Below are 25,591 nucleotides of genomic sequence, written 5' to 3'. Positions count from 1 at the left end.
ACTGAAAACATGAAATAATCCTGAAACACATTTTCCTTTATTTTGAAAAAATAATTTTTTATCAAAAAAATTTTTTTTTAACTTTCCAGAGAAGGCAAAAACTCAAAAATTTTAAATAGCAAAAGAGGACAAACATAACATTTTATTTAAAAGATTTTATTAAAAGAAAAATTTTAATGCAAGTAAATAATAAATTAAAAGATAAATTTTGAAAAGGAATCACTACGTGGTGTCTATTCAAAATTGCGGGAAATCGAATTTCAAAAATAATCCTTGAATCTTTATTTTTTAATCAAGTTAAAACAATCTTAGAAAACAGTCCGAGGTAATAAAAGGTTCATCTAAGAGTATGTTCTACTAATCTCTGTTTTCAGGTTTCTTCTAAGAAGCTTCCAAGTCCTCTAAAAAAATTTAATATCAAAATCTATTATTTTCGGGAATTAAAATTAAATATCTTATTTAGACAATAAATTTTAGCTATTTATTGCGTTCTATGCAAAACCTAAGAGAGAGTTAGAGTTTTGTTCTTCTCCTCTCCAACATATCTATTATTCCTTTTGAAATTTTTTTGACTATTAGCCAGAGTAAAAATAGAAATACAATCATTTTCGACATTTGACTTTCTGTCATTTTGGAGTCAACTTAGCAATTTTGAATTTACGTCAAAACACCCTGCATGATTCTTATTGAAAAGTGACGCCAATCAAATTAGTTGAAATTTTAGTATGATGTAGTTCATGACGTCCTGATCAAAAGTCCCAATAGGCCCGAGGTCGATAAATAGACAATTTCCGAGATACGGGGGGGGAGTCAAAGGTCAATATAATAGTGCCTTATTCGAGAATATTATCATTTGAATATATCCGTGTATAAAGAATGTACTTTTCATTTTTACTTTACCCCCTAAATTTAATGGTAGTACTTCAGACCCTTAAATGCACACACACACGCAACTAATAACATTTTTTTTAAATTTGATAATGCACAAATATATTTTAAGATTACTTTTTTGTTATATTTACCACAAAAATAATAATTTTATCAAAAATCTATAAAAAATCTGATCTCTATAAAAAATCGTGCACAATAAATATTACATTGAAAAATGTTTTTTTTCCAGCAATTAAAATTTCTCGTTTTATTTTAAAAAATTGTTATGGTATAAAGATATTTAGTAGAATAATTACAGTAATCGTCTACACTTTATCGAAATATTAGAGTTCTATCATATTCAAAATTAAACCAATGTATTGTTCAATTTAAATTTGATTTGTACAAAACAAATATATTTCTTACCTTTGCACGGACAAAAACCTTTGCAAGCAATGTGGACGGAGGTATGGTGAATGCAGTTATGATATTCAAGACGACATGGCGAACTATAAGTACGATTGTCGTTTCCGCAGAGGAACGTAGGTTTCACCACAGGACATTCTTGGCATCTGTAATACAAAAAAACACCAACGACCGTTGTAAATGCCTGACTGTCGATACGCGTATACATACGTATTTAGAGATGAATTAAAAAGAAAAGCCCATTTAACTTATCCGTAACGTAGTGTACTACATATCGTTCCAGCAAAACGGACGTGATTATTTACATGTGTTACGTCCTGTCGGCTCCACGTTTTTCCTCCCACGAAATGAACAATAATCGTCCGATCGGTCACAAAAAACGGGTCGCGCAATAGAAAAAAACCGTTATTATCAAATAATATTTAGACCTAAAAACGATATCTAAATAAATACCGGAAGGGATCAATAACGAAATCCTCTAAACAACGAAACAAACAAACACAGCTGCATAATCTTAAGAAAGAAACAAATAATGCCGCTAAGCACTGTCGGCTCCACGTTTTTCCTCCCACGAAAATGAAGCAATAATCGTCCGATTAATCATAAAAAGGATCGCACGACGAAAAATATTTTAAAACATTGAAAACGATGTCAAAAGAAACGACCGGAAAGGACCGATAGTGAGATCTTCTAAATGAATAAATCGACAAATACAGCTGCATAATCTTAAGAAAGAAACAAATAACGCCGCTACGCACTGTCAGCTCCACGTCTTTACCTCCTATAAAGATAAAGCAATAATTGCCGACCAATCATAAGAGGGCCGCGGAACGAAAAAATGTTTGAACATTGAAATTGATGTTCAAAGAAACAACCGAAAAGGATCGATAGCGAGATCCCCTAAATAAATAAATGGATAAAAACAGCTACATAATCCCAGGAGATAACCAAATGAAGAATCTCCAAATTTCTTAAGAGGCCGTACAGAACCCACCAATCAGCAAAAATAAAAAATAAGGAGGAGAAGGATCTCACCGAACGACAGCTTTTTACACGTCAAGATCTCAAAAATACTCCCGCCCAAATTGTTAACACGCCCTCAAGATTTAATATAAAAAGGGAAGACTCGCGCATTACAGACCACCAAAAAATTCAAATCAGTCGATAGTACAACGTTAGATTCATTCGGCACAGTTACTCCCGCTCATTCCTATTTTCGGTTGTTTGCTGACAAGGCATTCGTTTCACATATCGGGAGTTCTGATTAAGTTTTGAAACTATTAGAGTCAGTGCCCAACAACGACCACCTGCTGAGCAAGAGCCACAACTGGGCCACAACCTGACCAGTAGCTAAAAACGCAACAAATCTGCCTAAGTAGTAAGTCCATTTTCCTTCTCTTTCACCGCCGTTCTTTCCCCTTTATTCAACCTTGTTCTTTTATTAAGTGCCTAAAATCGCGCCAACCCGCCGATTCTCGCGAGCCAACCGAGACCATAGATCGGACGACACGACCGTGTGCGAAATCGCGCCGTAACACATATTACACTTTCGTAAATCTTTATTATTTTTTTTTCTTATTATAAACTATTGTAACAAATACCAACCAGAATAAAATCTTTAGAATCGCACTCGTTCCCCTTCTTTTCTAGTTGATGACCTCCGTACTTATGTAACACCCGCGACCCACACACACAAACAAATAATAAACACACTCATACAAATAATTTTAAGGCCGATATCAATAAGATTATATGTATAATAGTAAGAATTAATTGAATAAATGTTAAATTAAATATTAAATGATCGGTAATAAATTTATTTAACTCCCTCACTCTCTCCACGCGAAAGATCACACTTGGTCCCGTCCCGCGTAAAAGAGATTCGATTCTCTTACCAAAAAGGGAATACCGAGAGAGCGTTCGCATAACAGAGTAATAACGACACCCGTCGTTTACCTGTTTGCTAACCTGCAGCTCGCTCGACCGAGTCACTCGTCGATAAGACTTTTGACATCGGAACAGTTCCTGTTACGCCCTTCCTCTGACCCATCCTTTCTACGGCCTGGACGTAACACACGCTATAGGTATCGCATTCGTACATTTTTTACAACAGTCACGTCAGTCTTGAAACTGATATAATTTCATGATCATCATATCTATTAGAAATTTCGGAATTACGGACCGATAAAAATGAGATTCAAAAACCTAAACATTACACAATCATATTTATACTTATTCATACTTGTCAATACTATAAGATGAGATAAATATTGATATCAACTTACATCTATACAGATCACTATTCTTTTGACATACATATATTAAACAGAGTGCAATCTCAAGTGTATTCCTATACATACTTTGAATTATGTGACGCTCTCAAGAAGATCCATAAGGTAAGTTAATGTCAACATTTATTTACAATAATTCATAACTTACTGGATTAATTTTATTAGTTGATCACTAATTATTATTTTATTTAAAAAAAATTTGTATTAAAATTTTTTTTAAATAAATATGTGTAATGTAAATTGCTCCTTAAGTTTTTTAAATCGATCTGCCTTAGAGAAAAAGAAAGGAAAATATTCAAAAAATGATTCTGTCGCACAGATACTAATCGTTTGATATGCACGCATGCTGATATTCGTATAAATGTTGCGTAATATGTTTTAATAATACAAATAAGGATTTAAATGTTACAAAGTAATAACAAAATAAGCTAATGAGAGCCAACGCAGACAGAAAGCTTAAAAGGAAGATTTCCAATTAAATTAAAAAGATTTCTTTACATTTAAAAAGATTTATATACGTTTCAGTTCTTTTTCAGACATTCTACAGAAAAATAACATCGATAATATGCTCTGTTCTTCTCAATCTGTTTTCTTAATTTTATTAGCGTTTTTTTTTTATTGAAGAAGATCCAAAGAGAGAAATGTATAATAAATACATTTTGTAGGTGTTACGTCCAGGCCCGTAGAGAGGATGGGTCAGAGGAAGGGCGTAACAGGAACTGTTCCGATGTCAAAAGTCTTATCGACAAGTGACTCGGTCGAGCGAGCTGCAGGTTAGCAAACAGGTAAACGACGGGTGTCGTTATTACTCTGTTATGCGAACGCTCTCTCTCGGTGGTCCCTTTTTGGTAAGAGAATCGAATCTCTTTTACGCGGGACGGGACCAAGTGTGATCTTTCGCGTGGAGAGAGTGAGGGAGTTAAATAAATTTATTACCGATCATTTAATATTTAATTTAACATTTATTCAATTAATTCTTACCATTATACATATAACTTTATTGATATTATCAAATCCGCCTTAAAATTATTTGTATGAGTGTGTGTGTGTGTTTGTCTGTGTGGATCGCGGGTGTTACATAAGTACGGAGGTCATCAACCAGAAGAGAGGGGGAAGGAGTGCGATTCTAAAGATTTTACTCTGGTTGGTATTTGTTACAATGGTTTATAATAAGAAAAAAAAAAATAATAAAGATTTACGAAAATGTAATATGTGTTACGGCGCGATTTCGCACACGGTCGTGTCGTCCGATCTATGGTCTCGGTTGGCTCGCGAGAATCGGGTCGGCGTGATTTTAGGCATTTTAAATAAAGAATAAGGTTGAATAAAGGGGAAAGCAGACGATGAGAGGAAAAAAAAAACAAAAGAGAAGGAAATTAAGCTTACTACTTAGGCAGTTGGTTGCGTTTTAGGTGCTGGTGTAGTTGTGGTCTTACTCGGCGGGTGGTCTTGTTGAGCACTGATTCTAATAGTTTTTGAGACTTAAACGGAACTCCCGTAGTGTAGACGAATTGCTTGAGTCAGCGAACGACCGAAATGAATCTGATGTACTGTCAACTGATTTTAAATTTTGGAATGATCGTAATGCGCGAATCTTCCCTTTTTATATTAAATCTTGAGGGCGTGTTAACAATTTGGGCGGGAGTATTTTTGAGATTTTGACGTGTAAAAGCTGTCGTTCGGTGAGATCCTTTTCCTCCTTATTTTTGATTGTTGCTGATTGGTGGGCTCTGTACGGCCTCTTAGGAAATTTGGTTGCGTTTTAGGTGCTGATGTAGATTCTTCATTTGGTTATCTCCTGGGATTATGCGGCTGTTTTTATCCATTATTTATTTAGGGGATCTCGCTTTCGGTCCTTTTCGGTCATTTCTTTGAACATCGATTTGTTTCGATCAATGTTTAAAACATTTTTTTCATTCCGCGGCCCTCTTATGACTGGTCGGGCAATTATTGCTTTATCTTTATAGAAGGTAAAGTCGTGGAGCCGACAGTGCGTAGCGGCATTATTTGTTTCTTTCTTAAGATTATGCAGCTGTGTTTGTCTGTTTCGTTGTTTAGAGGATTTCGTTATTGATCCCTTCCGGTATTTGTTTAGATATCGTTTTTAGTAGGTCTAAACATTATTTGATAATAACGGTTCTTTTTTATTGCGCGACCCGTTTTTTGTGACCGATTGGACGATTATTGTTCATTTTGTGGGAGGAAAAACGTGGAGCCGACAGGACGTAACATAGGCACTAGCTTATTTTAATATTAGTTATTATTTTACTGAAGACTATCGAGAAGTCAAGTTTTAACAGTCACATAAAAAACTGTAATCCGGTTTCTAATCATGTCGAATGTAACCGATATCATAGCTCATCTAGTTATAGATTTTTTATAGTCGTCATCAACGTCCTCGGATTACAGGGATTTGTTCCTACTTGCGAATCGTCTTGTTATTCGGATTGGTAAAATACTGCGTACGGTACAAACTCGCACTGTCTGCCATTTCAAGATATCGCTCGTACACCATTTCACTTGTCTTATCATGTGAAATCAAATTCGTGTTACGATTCTAGTCGTATGTTATATAACCCGAACAAAACATTCGATTTCTTATAGTAAAACTAATTAATTGAGAAAAATTATATAACAGAGTCAAGTTTGAATATTCTCTTCTCTTTTTCTCTAAGGCAGATTGTAAATTTAAAAATAATTATCAAAAATTTTTTTTCTCTTAATTAGGTTACGTCATCTCGACTCCACGATTTTGTCCGCGGAGTTATGACAATAATCGTCTGACCAATGATAAAAGATATAAAAATCAACAAATTGTCTGTGACACGAGTTTTATAACACACTCAACGCTCATAATGAAATCATACGATAATCAAACATATGAGGAAAATTAAGAGGGAGTCTTTTTGATGATATATCTCTAAACTAAAAATAGAAACCATAATATGAAAAATCAACAACAATAAATATCTGATCTAAGTTAACTTGTCAATCTAAGTAAACTTGTCGATGATGAAACTATTGAGGAAGAGCATGGAAAAATAAGAATTTTACGTAAACCAATTTTGTAAGAATCCATTAAAAAATAGCTTTGCAATCACATAAAACATAAACTAATATCTGAATCATATAGACGATTACTGGAGGAAAATTTTCCTCGAAAAGAAGAATATAAAAAAAAGGGAAAATCACAAGAACGTACATCAGTACAGTTGCAGACAGTTGTATTTCAGTTAATTTCTTAATTATTTTTATGATCCAGCCTTGTCTAGTGCAACCGCGCTTAGTGTTAGCTGTATATTCCTGATAGTTAACCCGCGATCAACAATCAACTTCATTCATTATCTGCACCGATATTTCTAAACAAATTGGCAAATAGGAAGTCAATTAAAATCTTTCATTTTTCTTTTGTTTTGAATCCATTTTCTTAACCGTGAATTAACTCTTATTGTTAGTGTTGAAACACCCGATTCGCCATACTGTAAATCATAGAAATAGATGGATCATCAAAATAGTCAGCCATTAGAGTCACACATCCTCGTAAGCTGAATCAGTTAGCTCACTTAATAATTTAAGTTATAATTTTAACTACTCAGGACGACATTGAAATGACCATTTTCTCCTCTTTCTCGTTTCTCTAAAGACATATTATTTCCTAATCTTTTTGACAGGTTCTTTTCATTTCCTTTGTATTTTCTGGTCAGTCTATCTCCGAAATCTTTTTCACTTTCCACTACTATCAATGTTACCAACATTTTTGTTTCAACGAGTCCTCCCCAAATTTTACACAACTTCCTTTCTCTTTCTTCTTCAGAATTCTCAGAATCATCCATCGATTTTCTAAATCTAATATCAGACATTTTAGACACATTCACATTGTCAGAGTTTCCTTCAGATTATGAGTAATTTCTTACGTTCATCTCTATTAGTTTTTATTTCAATTCTGACTCATTTCTCGTAGTAAATATAGAGATTGCTAATTTTCACTCACCTTCCTCACAATTAAAACTACCCTTTTATCTTATTCTCTTTTGCCAACTATAATAAAATTTAATTGTATAATTTCCAGTCAGAATTCTAAAATTTTAACGAGTCATCCCAATATAATAATTCTAATAACCTCCGAACTAACATTCGCGAAATAAATCACAAACATACACACACATACATACATACACATATACATGCTAACCTAATAATCAGCTTTTATAAAATATATATAATTATACAAATCTAATCAAGATTTAATATAAATATTATAAATATACAAATCTAATTAATATTTTATTCTTTCATTATGAATAAACTTAGATTTTATAATCAAATTAACTTTACTTATTAATCCTCTCTCATCCCAGTTACAAAAGTCGCACTTGATCCCATCCCGTGTAAAAGAGAATAGTTTCTCTTATCGAAAAGGGACCGCCAAGCGAATGTTAAAATAAACAGCATTAGATCAATTTGAATGGTCGTTTACCTGTTTTCGACAGTCATACGCCACAAGGCATTCAACTTCGGGAATATAATATAAATTCGGAAATATAATTTTTACTTCCTTTTTTTATCCATTCTTCGTATGGAATCAAATATAACATCCAGATATCCGATAAATAATGAAATGGATAAGTAGATCCTAAAGATAAAATACAAAAGGTGATCTATGTCCAATTCGTTTAAAGAAATATCGAAATTTGATGCTCTCTTATTATATACTGTAAATATGATTAAACAATGTTTACTTAATATCAATAAAAATACGTAGTATGTGTACAATATAAAGCTCATAAATTTCTCATAAAAATTTATGAATCCTTATAGGAGATAGCACTATATAAATAATTTAAGATGTAACTGATTAATTCTATTTTGCAGAGATGCTCATCACGAAATTACGTGACATTGTTAAAAGTTGATTATTTATTACGAGCTAAAAATTGTTTAAAAATATTGGTTATAGTTAATAGATGAGAAGAACTTTAAAGTTTATTATCGTATACTACAATCCATTATCAATCCTGTGTAAAGATAAACATTAAAACATCACAGAAATCTTTGGCTTGTTCGCTTTGACGCGAAATTGAATAATAAAAAGTTAAAGATATGCTAAGGAGTTAATTGCAAATATGACTGAAATTAATCTCCAAATTGCTCGCATTATAGACGTATAATGAATAGACTGCGTGTTTGGCTGTAAAAATGTACAAACTTTAGAAAGAGAAAGATGCTTTGAACACCAATGCTCTCTTTGTCTAACAATGCTAGAGTGGGGATAGAAGTAGGAGTAGAAATTTAATATGGCCGCGGTTTTTATAGTTTGTGAGACAGTCATAGACAGTGATATTGTGACATATGTATATAATTAAAAATTTTTAACATTAACCTATTAACCTATGAACCTATTAACTAATGATTTCTTTACAGTAGCAGAGCATGCTTTCGACTAAGCACCGTTGATGAACCATAGAACTCAATTGCTTCAAATTTTATTAAAAAAATTTTTTTTTTTTTACTTGAAACATTATGCTGCTTCGAGAAATACTAAAATTGAATGAATTCGCTCGAAATACACAAAACTTGTTTTATTTAAGAATCAATAACATACAAATGAAATTTATATTATACATTGAAGAATCTTTATTTTTCTGATTTAGACTACGTTTCAAAACCTCCTCTTCAAAGACAATTTTATTTAATATAATATAGTATAGTATACGTTATTATATATTTCGAGTAAAATTTTCCTTGGAGAGGACGTTTTTGAATGTAACCTCAATTGTCAAATCGTTTGACATTTACCACTCCTTATAATTTATTGTCTCCTTTTCATCCCTTCTATTACCTATGATCACCAATCAACGCGTTGTTAGACGAGGATGAAAAGGAGCTCACAGCATCTTTCTCTTTCTAAAGTTTGTACATCCTTAAAACTGAAAGCAAATTGCTTGCGACCTTACGTTCTACGGCTATTGTAGACGAGGCTTAATAAATAGAACGCGTTGATTGGTGATCATAGGTAATAGAAGGGATGAAAAGGAGACAATAAATTATAAGGAGTGGTAAATCATAGTGGTAAAAATCTATGGCCATTGTAGATGACCCATTATACGTCTATGGTATATATATATATATATATATATATATATATATATATATATAAAATTTCTATATATATATATATATATATATATATATATATATATATATATATATAAATTGTAAGTGCAAATGTGAGCCGGGTAGTTGTGTCGCACGCATTCAAAATTTTAAAATAATCGACATCGACTCGCGGACGCAGCAATATATACATATACATATACATGTACTTGCACTTACAAATAAAAATATTCTTTTAATTAATATTATAACAAGAACTTTAATTATAAACAAACACATAGACTATAAAGAAATATTAATAATCTCATTGTTGCGAATAAGCTTTTAGTTTACACTCTCACTTTGAATATTTAAAGATGGCGCTACTGTCGATTCTCTTGGTTCCAACGTGTCCCGATGCGTATCGATATGTTTTATCCGATATTATATATTGAGAGCGCTGTAGGCACTCTCGACCTTTTTTTGTACCCGCTTTGTTCGCAGTTTTTATAACGGTTTTTTCCTATGTGTATTCTAAGAGTTTTTCTGTATCTGATTTACGTTATTAAACATATCATTACTACTGTAAAAGCCTTTTGTGTCTCGAATTACCTCTCTAGATTTTATCCGGTAGCAACATTTTGGCGACCGTGACAGGACCATTTTAGTTGGGCTGTTGCTGACCGGTTTCAGAACAGACAGTAGTAAAAGGTTATTTCAGAACACAATGGATAAATTGAAACGAGTACAGAGAGTTACACGAAACTCGTTCACGAGAGCACTCAATTCTTTCCAAAAGGAGATGGAAAAAGAGTCGCCTGACATAACCTTGCTGCAGACAGATTTTGCGTTAATTAGAGAAAAGGCGAGTCAACTTGGCGAACTGAGTCACAGAATATAGGATGCAATGCTCGAAGCTGAAGAAACGGAGGAAGCTCTTTCTAAGGAAATGGAGAATGCTGACGAGTATATGGAAAAATATCATCAAACAAAGATACTGTTGCCACTTTTATAACGGAACAAGAAAATATAACGGCACCGATGCCGTCGTTACAACCGACAGTCGCTTCAGCTCAGGAAAGTATACGTGCATTAAAATTACCTAAGATTGAATTAAGAAAATTTGGAGGTGAAATTAAAGATTAGTTATCATTTTGGAGTACTTTTAAAAAAATTCATGATGACACAACACTGTCAAGAGAAGATAAATTTCACTATTTATTACAGTCAACAGTAAAAGATTCGCGTGCGTTTGAGATTGTTAATAGTTTCCCTCCAACGGCAAATAATTACGAAAAAGCTATACAGAGTCTTGAATCCCGATTCGGTAAAAAAGATTTGTTGATAGAATTTTATGTACGTGAACTCTTAAAGTTAGTCTTAAATAAGAATAAGAATATTTCGCTCGTGACCATTTATGATAAATTAGAAACGCATATTCGAGCACTTGATTCTCTAGGACTACGGATGACTACGGATATGTGTGCGGCTATGTTATTCCCTTTAGTTGAATCCTCACTGTCAGAAGAAATATTGCGAACGTGGCAGCGTCAATGACTACATCAGCGCATGTTTCTAATACAAATGTTACTGTAAAAGATCGTTTTACGCATTTAATGATCTTTCTAGGGAAAGAAGTGGAGAGCGAGGAACGCATTCACATGGCAAAGACGTGCTTTGATGCAAATGATGATCCGGTGAAATACAAAAATAAAAAGAAGACAAAAAACGATCAAGATCAAGATGTAGCTACAGCCGCTGGGTTGCTCACGAAAGAAGTAAACTTATTGAAATGTTTATTCTGTGGAGAAAGTCATGACAGCGTACATTGCGAGTAAGCCAGGAACATGCCTATGGATCAGCGAATTAATATTGTAAAGGACAAGCAGGGTTGCTTTAAATGTTTAAAAATAGGTCATAATTATAAAAGATGTCATAGCAAAGAAAAATGTCCGTGGTGTCGAAAGAATCACTGTTTACTGTTGTGCAATAGTTTTGCAAATAAAGGAGGACCAAATAAAGTCGCGGAAAGAAAACAAGAGAAAAACGCCAGTCAACAAGATTTTAATGAGGAAAGCAGTTGTCTTGCAAATTTATCTTTAGATATTAAAGTATTTCTGCCTGTTAAAAGTTAGATTGCGAGGTCCTAAAGAAACCAAAAATGTTCGTGCTGTTATCGATACAGGCTCACACAAATCTTATATTTTAGGTCAAATAGCTGAGGAATTAGGTTATGAGGTCGTAGGTGAACAAAAGATGGTACATCTATTGTTCGGAGGAGTTCAGACTAAACTGCAAACTCATAAGGCTTTTCGAATCTATGTAGAAAATATGAATAGTTCGTATAAGTGTAATTTTATAGCTTTTCAACAAAATGTCATATGTCATAACACTTCCCGAACCGAAAAAATCGACAGGTCATGGATAGATGTACTTGTTAGAAAAAATAATCTCGAGCTGAGTAATACCGGAGAAGGAAACGAACGTATTACTCTATTACTAGGAGCTGACGTTGCTAGCAAATTGCTCGGGGAACATTCTTCAATTAGATAATAACGTAACCGCGATAGAAACTAAGCTAGGGTGGACTTTACTGGGTAAGAATCTACTTGACGAAAATGAAGAAGATGCGACCTTGATGGTTGTATCTATAATGACGCAAGAAGCTGACATATCGGATTTATGGAGACTAGATACTTTAGGTATTAATGATCCTATAGAGACGATGTCTAAGGAAGCACGGCAAGCAAAAGTAAAAGCATTATTTCAAGATACAACTAAGATTAACGAGGAAAAGCGTTATGAAGTTTTATTGCCCTGGAAGGAAAATCATCCTGCTTTACAAGACAACAGAGACACGGCCGAAAAGAGATTAAAATCAATAACGAAAAGGCTACAGCAAGAAAATTTATTCAAAGATTATAATGCTGTTTTCGACAATTGGCTAGATGAAGGTATCATCGAGAAAGTACTGATCGATGAAATTGCTGATAGGAGTTACTATCTCCCGCACAGACATGTCGTTAAACAAGGAAGTATGACGAAGATTCGACCTGTATTCGACGCTTCAACTAAAACAAAAAATTGGCCCTCACTAAACCAATGTTTAGAGACGGGTCCTAATTTAATTGAGTTGATTCCAGCCATGTTGCATCGATTCCGGGAAAAGAAGATAGGTGTGTCCGTAGACATTGCTAAAGCCTTCCTACAAGTAAGTATCGCTCCATCAGACAGAGATGTCCTAAGATTCTTGTGGTGGGATGTTCAAGAAAGAATTGAAACTTACAGACATCGTCGTGTAGTCTTTGGAGTGTCAAGTAGTCCGTTCCTATTGGGAGCTACTATTGAGTTACATATTGAGCAAAGCTTAAATTCCACGGATTCTCCACACAGAAAGAAGATTTGTGAGAAACTTGCGAAATTATTTGATGTAGATGACTGCATTACTAGTGTTGATTCTTATGCACATTTTCATATCTTTAAAAATGAAGCCGTCTCCTTAATGAATGAAGCTAAGTTTGACTTAAGAGAATGGAGATATACAGGCATGAAAGAGCAAAATAGTCAAATTATGGTGCTCGGAATTCTATGGGATACAGACACAGATATGTTGGTTTTATCAGGACCCTCCTTGAATGCAATTCCAGAAAAGATAACCAAAAGAGTGGTCCTCTCTTGGGCACAGAAGATGTTTGACCCACTCGGTTTCACTTGCCCTGTGTTACTAAAACTAAAATTAATGTTACGACGGTTTTGGACTCAACGGTTGCACTGGGACGAAGAAATTGATGCAGACAGTAAAAACGAATTTCTGGAATGGTTACAGCAGTTAAATCTACTTCAAATTATAAGAATTCCTAGGTGGATATTTGGTGAACAATGGAATGAAAACTCGATATCTTTTCACATTTTCATCGATGCGAGTAAAAATGCCTATGCAGCTCTGTTCGTTCGAGTAAGCTTGAACTCTGAAGTCAGGATGCAGCTTGTGGAAGCAAAATCGAGAGTAGCACCTTAAGGAAAAAGAACGATACCTCGACTTGAGTTGCTTGCCGCTTCGATTGGAGCAAGAATGATGCATATTTTTGACAGAGCAATGAACTATAAACACATTAAAAGATATTTCTGGAACGATTCGACTACAGTTCTATACTGGATACGTAAAAAAAAACAATGGGCAACATTTGTATGGACTCGAGTTCAAGAAATAAGGAAACTCACTCACCTAGAGTCTTGGAGATACATACCAAGAGAATTGAATCCAGCTGATTTACCATCACGGGGTTGCGATGCAAAGAAACTTGTTGAGTCAAGATGGTGGGAAGGTCCGTCCTGGTTAAAATTGCCACACGAAAAATGGCCAATTGAAAATATAGAAGTGGATGAAAAATTGGTCAATGAGGAACTTCGCAAGACTTCAGCACAGAAGAAAAGCCCCTCTAGTACTAAAGAAGATATCGTCATGAGCAATCTTTCTGCAGAATCGGTAGAAAATAATGTTCCGTGGTATTTGAGAAGATTTTCATCATACCCTCAAATCTTACGCTTGACTGCATGGACGTTGAGATTCTTGACTAATTGCAGGAAAACTGATGTGATCAAAGACGAAGAAATAACGGCCAAAGAAATAATCGCTTCTGAATTGCTTCTCTGTCGATTGGCACAACAAGAATCGTTCAAAGGAGCGAAAGATCCACGTTTACAAGGATTAGATATATTTAAGGATAAGAGGCTACTCAGTACGCGAACAATCATTTCCAATCACCAAGATAATCTCAATTTCAGATATCCAATAATTCTTGATCCGAAACATCTACTAACTGAAAAAATCATTCAACACGTTCATGTGAAATTCAATCATGCAGGTATAAACATTACTATGAATAATCTACGAGAGAAATTTTGGATCCTACATTGTCGTAAATCTGTGCGAGCTGTGATCCATAAATGTGTAATATGCCGTAGATATATCACAAAAAAAATGGAAGCTCCACTCTCAATATTGCCGGAAAATAGAGTAAGAGATGCCGCTACGTTTGAGATAACAGGTGTTGATTACGCAGGACCTCTCTTTTTAGCTGAAGGAGATAAAGCTTACATATGTCTATTTACATGTGCTATTTATCGAGCGGTTCATTTGGAACTTGTCTCATCATTATCGACAAAAGGGTCTTTAGAAGCTTTTAGAAAATTTATAGATCGACCAGGAAGACCTTCTATCATTTACAGTGACAATGAGAAGAATTTTGTAGGGGCATCTAACCTGTTAAAAAATGTTAACTGGCGAAAAATTTTGCAGTATTGCGCAATCAATGAAATAGATTGGCACTTTAATCCACTATCGGCTGCTTGGTGGGGAGGATGGTGGAAGCGTCTTATACGTCTTTTAAAAAATTTATTGAAGAGAACATTGAGAAAAACGTCAATCAACTATGAGGAGATGAACACAGTATTATGTGATTGTGAATTAGTAATAAATTCAAGACCTCTCACCTATATGTCAGAAGAAGCGGGTGAAGTGATTGCAATCACACTAAAAAGTATTTTGATTTGATCAAAACACCGACTCATTCTCAGAAATTATTTGAATCGGCTACAATACCTCCAAAGGAACCAGAGGATTCGACCAAAGTAGATTCAAAAAAGATTCCGGAGCTAAAAACAAGATATGGTCGCATTGTCAAAAAGCCAGAACGCTTAAAATTTTGATTTTAAACTTTAAAGAAAAAACGTATAAAATTATTCTATAATATACTAAGATGTAACTTTAAGTGGGAGGATGTTGCAAATAAGCTTTTAGTTTACACTCTCACTTTGAATATTTAAAGATGGCGCTACTGTCGACTCTCTTGGTTCCAACGTGTCCCGATGTGTATCGATATGTTTTATCCGATATTATATACTGAGAGCGCTGTAGGCACTCTCGACCTTTTTTTTACCCGCTTTGTTCGCAGTTTTTATAACGGTTTTTTCCTATGTGTGTTCTAAGAATTTTTCTGTATCTGATTTACGTTATTAAACATATCATTATTACTACTGTAAAAGCCTTTTGTGTCTCGAGTTACCTCTCTAGATTTTATCCGGTAGCAACACTCATAATATCGCGACCGCTCAGCTTGACAACTGATCTCTAAAATCTCCGCTGTTGTTTTATCAAAAAAACTCGCACATTATTCCAGCAACGATCTTTTTATTACCGCAATATGCAGTATAACATCGCAGCACAGGAATACAAGGACGTAATACTGCCCTCTTTCTTTAAAATTGTTTCCGATAATTACTCTCGAAGTTGAATGGGTTGACCATTGTCCTTACATTCTAAGTCGACTCTCGAAGAGCGAGTTTCTGCTTTATTTCGTGTTGCAGGTTACTGAGTGCCATTATTTCCTGACTCCAATCGAACACCTTCCAGGAATATGCAGGATATCACGTCAAACCCGCTTCAGTGTTTAGCCTCACGAGAATATCGTTCCAACGTCGATTCTAAGGTATTAAAACGGTTTCCTGCTCTATCTTTTAATAGCTGCTGTATGTTACCATTATTTTCTGGTCTCAATTGACCCCGATAACTCTCGAGCTGTCTCCTGTTTTAGATGCGATATCTTCAATGTTTTCGAAAGGAGAGAGGGAGTAACTACCATGGACCTGACGTCTTTAAAAGATTCTTTAAGTCTTTGCCTCGTCCTTCGTCCCACAATAAAACCACGGCTAAAAAATGTTGGTGAGGCAGTGTTCTTTTAATTGAACGATGTTAATTATTTCTTTCTTCCGAGAAACGAGTATGCTTTTTCCTTAATTCACTACACAAGAAAAGAAAAATTTCTGTGAGATCATTCATTCAAATAAACATACAATGATCGCTCGCAATCAACTGACTCATTAAAAAAATATTAAAAATAATAATACACAGTTTAAATACAACTCAATTTTATAATTTTATAATCAGACTTTTTTAATTATATTTTTATTATTAGTTGAACTTATTGTTAGTTGTCACAGTTCCTCATATTAGTTCCTCTTTTATTTCTCGCATCGCTGTCTGTAAAGTTACATCCAGCGTCAGAATTATGACTTACCATGTTGCGTCCAACTCAATCCTTGTCGCTCAATTTCTGTGGCTTGTTGCGTGCTCAATCCCGAACGAGCTCTCAAAATATTACGTTTGCAGGTAAAAAAAAACAATAATTTTAATAAGGAACACACAGAACATAATACACAATACACAATAGACATTCGCGGAACTGTCAAAGGCACAACTATTCTACTTGAAAATTGATCTCTGAATCTCTGATATCCATCGCTGTTTTTCAAAAGATTCACACCTTTTTAAAAAAATCACTCTGGCAACGATCTTATTATTATTGCAACATGTAAATAATTATTAAGATTTGCAAATAAATATTTTTTTAAAAATCGAGCTTTGTATCTTTACTTTTCGAACATACCTCATAACATAATTTATTAGTGTAACAATTATCAATAACAATTTATATTTTAAAAACTGATGTAAGACAGCTTGTTACGATCAATGGCTTGTTCACTTTCCGGAAGAGTTTTTGGGAAAATGTAAAAGCTGTCAAATAATGACCTATTGTTATTAAAGTCAGGCAGTAATTCTTTGCGATTCAATGACGTACAAAATTAGCTTATTTTATTGCAAATTTTTCTCATTTATGCAAAAGAGTATGTAAAATCGGCACACATAATTATTTATTCACAAATTCGTGTGATTAGCTCAAAAAGTTCGCTTTCTCATCTCACTAATAACAGCAAAAATGAACAAATGGTAATAAGCAATGATTCGTAAAACAAAAGATCGGCTCTATAAGCACTTTGTTAAATTACAACCATAAAGTTTCGCAATTTTTGCTAGAAGATTTATCTTGGTGTAATTTGAGGCAGATCAAATCAACAACGTTAATTGTATTGGAAATCCTCAATCTTGATAATTTTTTTAGGTAATTTGAATTTTTTATCTTCTAAAATATTGAAATGCCAATTACTTTTATATTAGAAATGATGAAAATAAGAGGATTTTACGAAAGATAAATTAGATAAATCCAATATTTACAATAAAACATAATTAAATTATTCAAATTTACTTTCTTTGGAATATATTTTTAATTATGAAGAAGTTTAACATATACATGGAAATTAAAATTGAAATAAATAATAGCTTATTTAAAAGTCCGAAAATGTTGATTTAAAACTCGGTAAAGAATTTATTCAAATTCACGCTCTCTCTCTCCCTCCCCTTTCTCCCTCCCTCCCTCCCTCATCTTCCCTCCCCCTCCCCTCCCCTCCCTTCCTCCATCCCTTCTCTCTCTCCTCCTTCCCTCCCTCCCTTCCTCCCTCTCTTCTCTTCTCCTCCTTCTCCCCCCTCTCTTCTTTATTCCTCCAAGCTCTTTTCTTTCTCTTTTTTTTTCTTTGCCTTTTTTAAAAGCACCTTTATTGTTAAAAGTAAAATGAAAATAATAACTCATGATTTAATCAATTTTGTAAGAATTATTTCTATGAATTCATATCATTATATACTTTAAGATAATTATAATTTTTTTTAAATTATCTTATATTTATTGTAGAATTTTATTTTTATTATTTGTTACAATAAGAGAGACTTTTCGTATATTTATTTATTTTTCAGAAAACATTATCCATTGATATGACCTCTCATTTTATTCTTTTCATGTCCCCGAAAATAGAAGATATAGGATCAGATTAAACAACATTTAGACTAATATAACTGGAAAGTTTTACGTTGCAGAAAAATTTATTAAAAAGTTATAGATTGTAGGTCAATGACCACTTCTTATGTATAGTATTTTCAAAATTTCTCATATTATTCATAACACAAAATTGAGTTCTAATTACTGCAAGAATTCATGAGAAGTGTCTTTCTACAATTAAATTAAGAAAATAGAAATAAGAAATACATTTTGAGTCTAAAGTTTTCTTTGAAACCGCGTGATTAACATGTAGTATTTTTACGTTAAGTAAACTATAATTAGAGCGAAGATACAGGGTGTATGAAAAGTATGGGACCAGTCAAATATCTCGAAAACGAAACGTCTCTGAAAAAAATGTTTCAGACAAAAGTTGTATGGTTTCTAGGGAGGGGGCATGAGATGGTGCCATTAGTTTGACCTTAAAGAGTCACATGAAGATCACGTGAAGGTCATTTTGAATTTCTTAAATGAAACACCCTATATATTTTTGCATATTTTTGTAGCTTATCTCGAGAGCTTTCCAAAACACTATGACAAAATGTTTTTTCATTAACCACTTTTCGAGTTATAAGGCTTCAAAGTTGCAATATTTTGACATAAAATATAAGATATCTCGTAAAATATTCATTTCTCGATTATCTTACCCTAATTTTTTTATGCACAGAATAATGAGACAAATCAATTGGCGTAATTAAAACACATAATTATGTTAAAGTAAAAATTAGTAACTGCTAGTTGCAAATTCAGATTTTTTTTAAAGATAACTGAATATTTTACGAGATATCTTGTATTTTATGTCAAAATATTGCAACTTTAAAGCCTTATAATTCGAAAAGTGTTTAATGAAAAACATTTTATCATAGTGTTTTGGAAAGCTCTCGAGATAAGCTACAATACGTCTTCGTAGATTTCGTCGCATGTCGTACGAGTGCTAGTGCGTTGTCTTGGCGCGGCTAGTTTCCAAGCGTCTCGAATGACTCGATTGCCTTTTGTCAGTAAATTGGTGTGGTACTTACGTTGTAGCTTTCTATCGGCACCGACATATATTCATTTTAACAATAAACATATTTTGATTTTGTTCCGTATTTTATTTTCTGTATTTCATTTATGTTCATAATCTAGTTAATGTTCTTGTCTAATTTTTCCTACTATATATAATATCCCATTTTTTCTTATTTAATTGATTTCTTTCTATATTTTTTATTTTCCCCTTTTTCTCTCTTTCTTTTTCTTTCTTTCTCCCTATCCGCACAAAATTGTGAATAAATTATGGATCTAGTAAAACCTACATTTCCATGTTCCAAATAGATAATTGCGGATAGTTTCAAAATCTGTGAAAATATTTTAAGAGAGAAAGACATTTCATCTGTCAGTCGAAATGATGCAGTTATTTCACAAAAAGCAAAATTTCTTGATAAAAAAATGGCGGAAGTTCTTGAGGAACTTTTAGAAAATCATATATACGAAGAAAGAGTGGAATGTTTCTTCCCGGATGAAATTATAGCGGAAGAAGCAGAGAAAGAAGCTTTGGACGAAAGTCGGCAAATGAGTATTTCATCTGATATTGATAGCGATGATTTGGACGACAATGATTATGAACCGGAACAAAAAACAAATGCATCAACAATTCCTTTGGATATAAAAATTAAAATGGTGCAGATGGCAAAAAAAATCCGCGATGGAGTTTATCGACACTCCAACGAAGAGGAAGTACAAGACTTCACAACAAAAGTGATCTTAAAAAGTGGAAAGCAGATATTAAGAATGGAGGAACTATTTTAGAAAAAATTAATACTATTAATAAATGGACATATGATAAATTTATCGAAGCCAGATCTAAAAAGAAACCTGTCACAACACATGATTTGCAAAATTGGGCTTTATCTGCAGCATCCCAATTTAAAAATTGCCCATCTTTTAAATTTTCAGCCTCTATAGGATGGGTAAACAAATTTAAAACCAAACATAGAATACGGCAACGAAAAGTTACACGATTTGTTAAATCTAAACATTGTCTTTCGATGGAAAATATTTTGAAAGAAGCTAATAAATTTCAAAATTATACTTCAGAACTAATTAAAAATTTTGATAAAAATTTCGTGATTAACACAGATCAAACCGGATGTCAATACAGAGCGGATATACAATGAACTCTTTCAATTTGTGGAGAGAAGACAATCGAAATTTTTTTAGGTGACTTCAATAAAGTCACCCATTCATACACTGCCCAATATTCTATTACCGCTTCAGGAAAATTTCTCCCAAAAGTATTTCTTTGCATGCAAGAAACAAAGAGCTTTTTTGGACCTATTGTATCAGAAAGAGTTCAAAAATTAGAAAAAGAGTATGGTAATATTTTTGTTACAGCCTCAAAATCGGGAAAAATGACGAAAAGCCATGTTATCTCTTACGTAGAGAATATTTCGAAAAAATACGACGGAAATAATAAATTTCTAATAATTTTAGATTCTTGGGGAGGACAGACGAATCCCTCTCAAATAAACAATTTTTTTACAGAAGACACGGGAAATCGCACGAGTTTTGTTGAAATAATATCTCCGCATTGTACACCATTTTGTCAACCGTGCGATGTATATTTCTTCAGGCAAGTAAAAAATCTTGTTAAAAAAATACAAATCAGTACCGAATTATTGCAGGAAGGCAAGGAAATTAACACCAAAGAAGATGCATTAAAAATTCACTCTCTAATACATTTTCAGCTTAGCGCTCCTATTTTCCAAAATATGATTAATTATGCATGGTTTGCAGAAATTTAATTAAAGAAAAGAAAGTATTTTTAAACGTAAATCAAGTATGTTTTCCTGCAATTTGGATAAAAAAAATGTATATGTAATAATATTCCTTTTATTTCTTGTGCACAATGTACAAAAGTTTTGTTTTAAATGCTTTTATAACGATTATCATCCCAAAAATTGTAAAGTGTAATTACTTTTAAAAGACATGTATTTTTTTATATTTTTCATTTTTTGGTTTTTCAATTTATCCATTTAATTCATTCATTTATTAATTCTTATGTTTTTTCATCAGTTTTTATTTTTTTGCTTATTTAGTCTTTTACTTTCTCATTAATAAAAAAAATATTATATAATTAAAAAAATATAAAAAAAGCATAAATAAAAAAAAGCTCCGACACCAGCCGATACGCGAACCGTGATTCTACGGAACAGTAACTCAGCGCTTTACTCCCTGAGCCACATTGACTTTGCGTTGCCGACGGTTAGAACGTTACATAACGAAAAGTACCTATCTTTAACTGCTTATAATTCATCTTCTAAGGCTCATTGGGAAAAATGGCCTTACATATATTCATTGGATAGTATTTTCTATTATTGCTGCAAGCTTTATCTAATTTGGTGAAGAGCAGCGCGTAGTGACCCTTTGTGAGAGAGAACATATTAGAAAGTGTGACAGCGGAGTTTATTTATTACGATAAAAGCCATTTCTGAAAAACAAAATATTTTTTATAATGTTGTTTATATCAAATGTAGAGTATTGAAAAAAAAGAAATTTTAAAGGGATTTAGTGTATTTCAAAATAAATCGATAAATCTTAATAAACTTGAGTCCGCAAATGTGTGTCGTTTTTGAAATATTTTTATCTTTTTGATTAGTTACTTTAAGTTTATTTTTATTTTTGTATTTATTTATTTTAAATTTATTAACTTGAAGTAAATTTTAATTATAATTTATACAAAAAAGTAATACATAACAGATGTTTTCCTTCATCTTATTAGAGAAAGTGCTCAAAATATCTCCCTTTCATGTCCATATAGACCCTGTATCTCTGTAAGGAGGAATCTTGTACTCTTTCAAATACATCTGGATTTTCATAGGCATGGGTGTTATTTTCAGCATTTTTTCTAATAAGGTAAGGCAAAAACAAATATCAGCTGTTATTTTTTTTGCATAAATAATAATAAAAACTAATTTTAATTTGATATAAATAAACTTGAAGTAACTAATCAAGAACATTTTCAACGGCTTATTCGTGGACCCATATTTGTCAAGATTTTATTACGACTTATTTTTAGGCATAAATTCGTTTAAAATATTTGACCTCTTTTTCAACATCTTGTATATATTTTTAAATAAGCAACTGCAATAGATATTGTATATTATATAAATGCACTATACAATATCTTGTGCATGCTTTCGCAGGAGTCTTTAAATTTAAAATTTAATACATTATTGTTCTATTTGATTTTATTTTGAGTCTGTTAATCTGTAATACCGATTACCTACAGAGCGATTGTCTACAAGTATTATCACACATATAATAATTTAAAATATGAACGCATATTAGCGCACATGACATATTACATACAATATTAATTATATATATTATTACGCACATACGCATTAGACACCGTATAATTGTATTGCAATATATGTATAAAATAAATTAGAAATTATATTAATACTTTGCGTACAGCATATTACAGCGCACATACATTGCACGCATGTATCTTGCATACAAAAATCGTACAGCAAAAAACGAAAATTCATCTTAAAGCTAAAAGCTAGTGCTATACAAAATGAAAAAATTGAAATTAATTTGGATCCCACACAATAAAGCCCTAAAATAGGTAAAAATGGGCATTTTTGGGCATTCTAACCTCAAATATTTCGATAACCTGACGTGACAGGCAAATTCGCCAGATTTGGATTCAGCGCACCAAACGTAAGAAATCACTCACATTTTTAAACAGCTGAACCTTGTAGACCTGTGTAATTATATGATTTTAAGTAGATTTGTAATTTTTCACACAAAACGAGTCATCTCATATCTGATGCTTTCAGTGTAACAAGGTCTATAATTGTACGAGTCCTCGTGATGTAGAATAAAATATTATACAAAATTGTCTTTATCTATCTATGATTTATACTCGATATTTCTTCGATTAAGTCTATAAGCGTATAAGTAATCTTCTTTTTTACATTTACATTATATATACAACGTATTTTTGGAGTTTTTTTTTGTTTTTTGTTATTATTATTATATGAAAAATATAATGCAATATTGTACAATAAGCGTTAATAATAAAGCTAGCCAATTATAAGTGATCTATATGAGCAACCTTGAAGTTACGGATATATATTGTTATACAGGGTGTCCGGTAATAATCGCCTCACCGCTCATATACAGGTAGAGCAGGTCAAACTGAGTAGAAAAGTCCTCTACTATTTTTCGATTTTCAAAATAATTATTGAGAAATTAATTAACAAAGATTGACAAATTCGGGCAAGTACAAGCGTGCAGCGAGAAGACCCATCCTACTGCTATGCGATTACTAGGCGCTCATTGAATGATAGGAGTGGTCTACGACTGGAAATGGATGTGTATGAGTAAGCGTGCCTAGCGACCGCGTAGCGATGGGACGGCCTTCTCGCTGCGCGCGCTTTGTTCACACGGATTCGCTGACCTTTTTTAATTATTTTCTCGATAATTATTTCGAAAATCGAAAAATGGTAGAGGACTTTTCTATTCAGTTTGACTTGCTCTACCTGTATATGAGCGATGAGGCGATTATTACCGGATACCTTGTATAAGAAAGAGTAGTAACCGTAACAAACTTTGTTCTTTTCCATTTATTGAATAAGGTTTGGCAACGAATAAAATGACCGATGTGACTAAAAATTATTCCAGGTGTGAGATGCATATATATTTTTGCAAAAGATGTGAATTATAGTATAAAATTCATCATTAAATCAGTGAATGTTTATAACATAACCAGAATACTTTAAATCGAAAAAAGCGTACAATAAATTCAAAAATAGTTGAACGTCACATTTTTTAAAGATATGCTGTAAGCCATTTTTTAATATGTGACACAAGCACATTCTTTTCAGCTGAAAACATTCTAGCCATTTACTGACCTAATTGTTATGAATTTTATACTATGATTCATGCCATTTGTGTGCGCAACTTGAAATAATGTTTAATCACACTGACCATTTTATTTGCTTGCTGAACTCCGTCCAGTAAATGTAAGAGAAAAACAAAGCTTGCATAGCTACTGCTCCTGTTTTCCATGTAACAACACATACCCGTGACTTCGAGGTTGTCAGTATAGATCATATATGTATAAACAATGCCTGTACTTTTATTATTGGACCGCCTATGTACAATATTAGTAATAGTAGTAATAGTAGAGCGGGAGGGGTTTATAGAACCCTTACTGTCACCTAGATCTGAAAGTTCTTCAGTAAACTCGTTATTTATTAAGGATGACTACAATCCCAGCCCAGTATTAACTGCCAGGCTGTGTAGATTGCAGACCTTTATTTTGTCCAAGTCTTGAGGATTTAAGAACATTCTACCCTGTACCTTTTTAGTACTAAGGCGGGACAGTTACATAAAATTTGAGTGCCCTCCTCCTTATCTTCTCCGTATAGGCGGCAGCATTTTTGCTTAGCTAAGCCAAGGTTGAAAAAATGGATTCTTAGCGCCACATGTCCGGTAAGGAGGCCGATACTAGTTTTAAGTCTTCCTCTATTCATAGACAAGAGTTCTTTGGTCCTACTTGTCGAGGGTTGATTCATCGCGATTTTGGCTTGGCGGCAGCCACTTGCTTTGTTCCATGAGCGTATGTGGCCCCGCGCCAGCTGATTCGCAATGATTTTTCTTCCGGTAGCATAAGGGACTCCGATAATCTGGTCTGATAGGTTCTCTAGGGTGCCCATCTTGGCTAGACTGTCACCTCATTACAGTGTAAACTTTGGTGATCAGATATTCAGACTAGGGTAACTTTATTTGTTTCCCCTAGCTTGTTAGGGCCAACATGCAGTACGAAACCACTGCGGATTCTGTGGTAGACTTCGCAAGGGCACCTAACGCTGATCTACTCTCTGAATAGATGGTTTCTTGTTTTTAATCTCTGATGAGATTTGGAATTTAACGCACTCAGAGATAGCCAGAACCTCAACTTGACCGTGGCTAAGGCGCCCATAAGAATACTCTTCTTATAATCTCTCTTATTGTTAGTGCCGTAGATGCCTACTTCGAAGCGTCCATTGCAGAGCCGTTCGTATACCAAGTGTCCACTTCTGGCCAGCTTAGGAAGCCTGGGTTAGACTATGTACAATATTAATATATATCATATTTTTCATGTAGTGATAATATAAGAAAAAAAACTTTAAAAATATGTATAAAATATTATCGATA

The 25,591-nt window shown here is 33.3% G+C and overlaps 1 protein-coding gene and 3 pseudogenes across 2 annotated transcripts in view; 3 read left to right on the top strand and 1 right to left on the bottom strand.

The window, feature by feature from the left end:
* Positions 1-25,591, bottom strand: part of Cow (Proteoglycan Cow) — a 283,890-nt gene that overhangs the window by 72,244 nt on the left and 186,055 nt on the right. For both annotated transcript variants that reach the window (XM_072906664.1, XM_072906663.1), the window contains exon 5: positions 1,297-1,442. In XM_072906664.1, coding sequence (XP_072762765.1) covers positions 1,297-1,442 — 146 coding nt within the window. The remainder of the gene's footprint in view (positions 1-1,296; positions 1,443-25,591) is intronic.
* Positions 10,326-11,237, top strand: LOC140673457 (uncharacterized; annotated as a pseudogene).
* On the top strand, positions 11,234-13,949 carry LOC140673456 (uncharacterized; annotated as a pseudogene).
* Positions 20,686-21,352, top strand: LOC140673455 (uncharacterized; annotated as a pseudogene).

The sequence above is a fragment of the Anoplolepis gracilipes genome, chromosome 14 (genome assembly GCF_047496725.1).
Source record: "Anoplolepis gracilipes chromosome 14, ASM4749672v1, whole genome shotgun sequence".
NCBI lineage: Eukaryota > Metazoa > Arthropoda > Insecta > Hymenoptera > Formicidae > Anoplolepis > Anoplolepis gracilipes.
The sequence above is the reverse complement of the archived record's forward strand: the minus strand, read 5'-3'. Positions and strand labels throughout refer to the sequence as shown.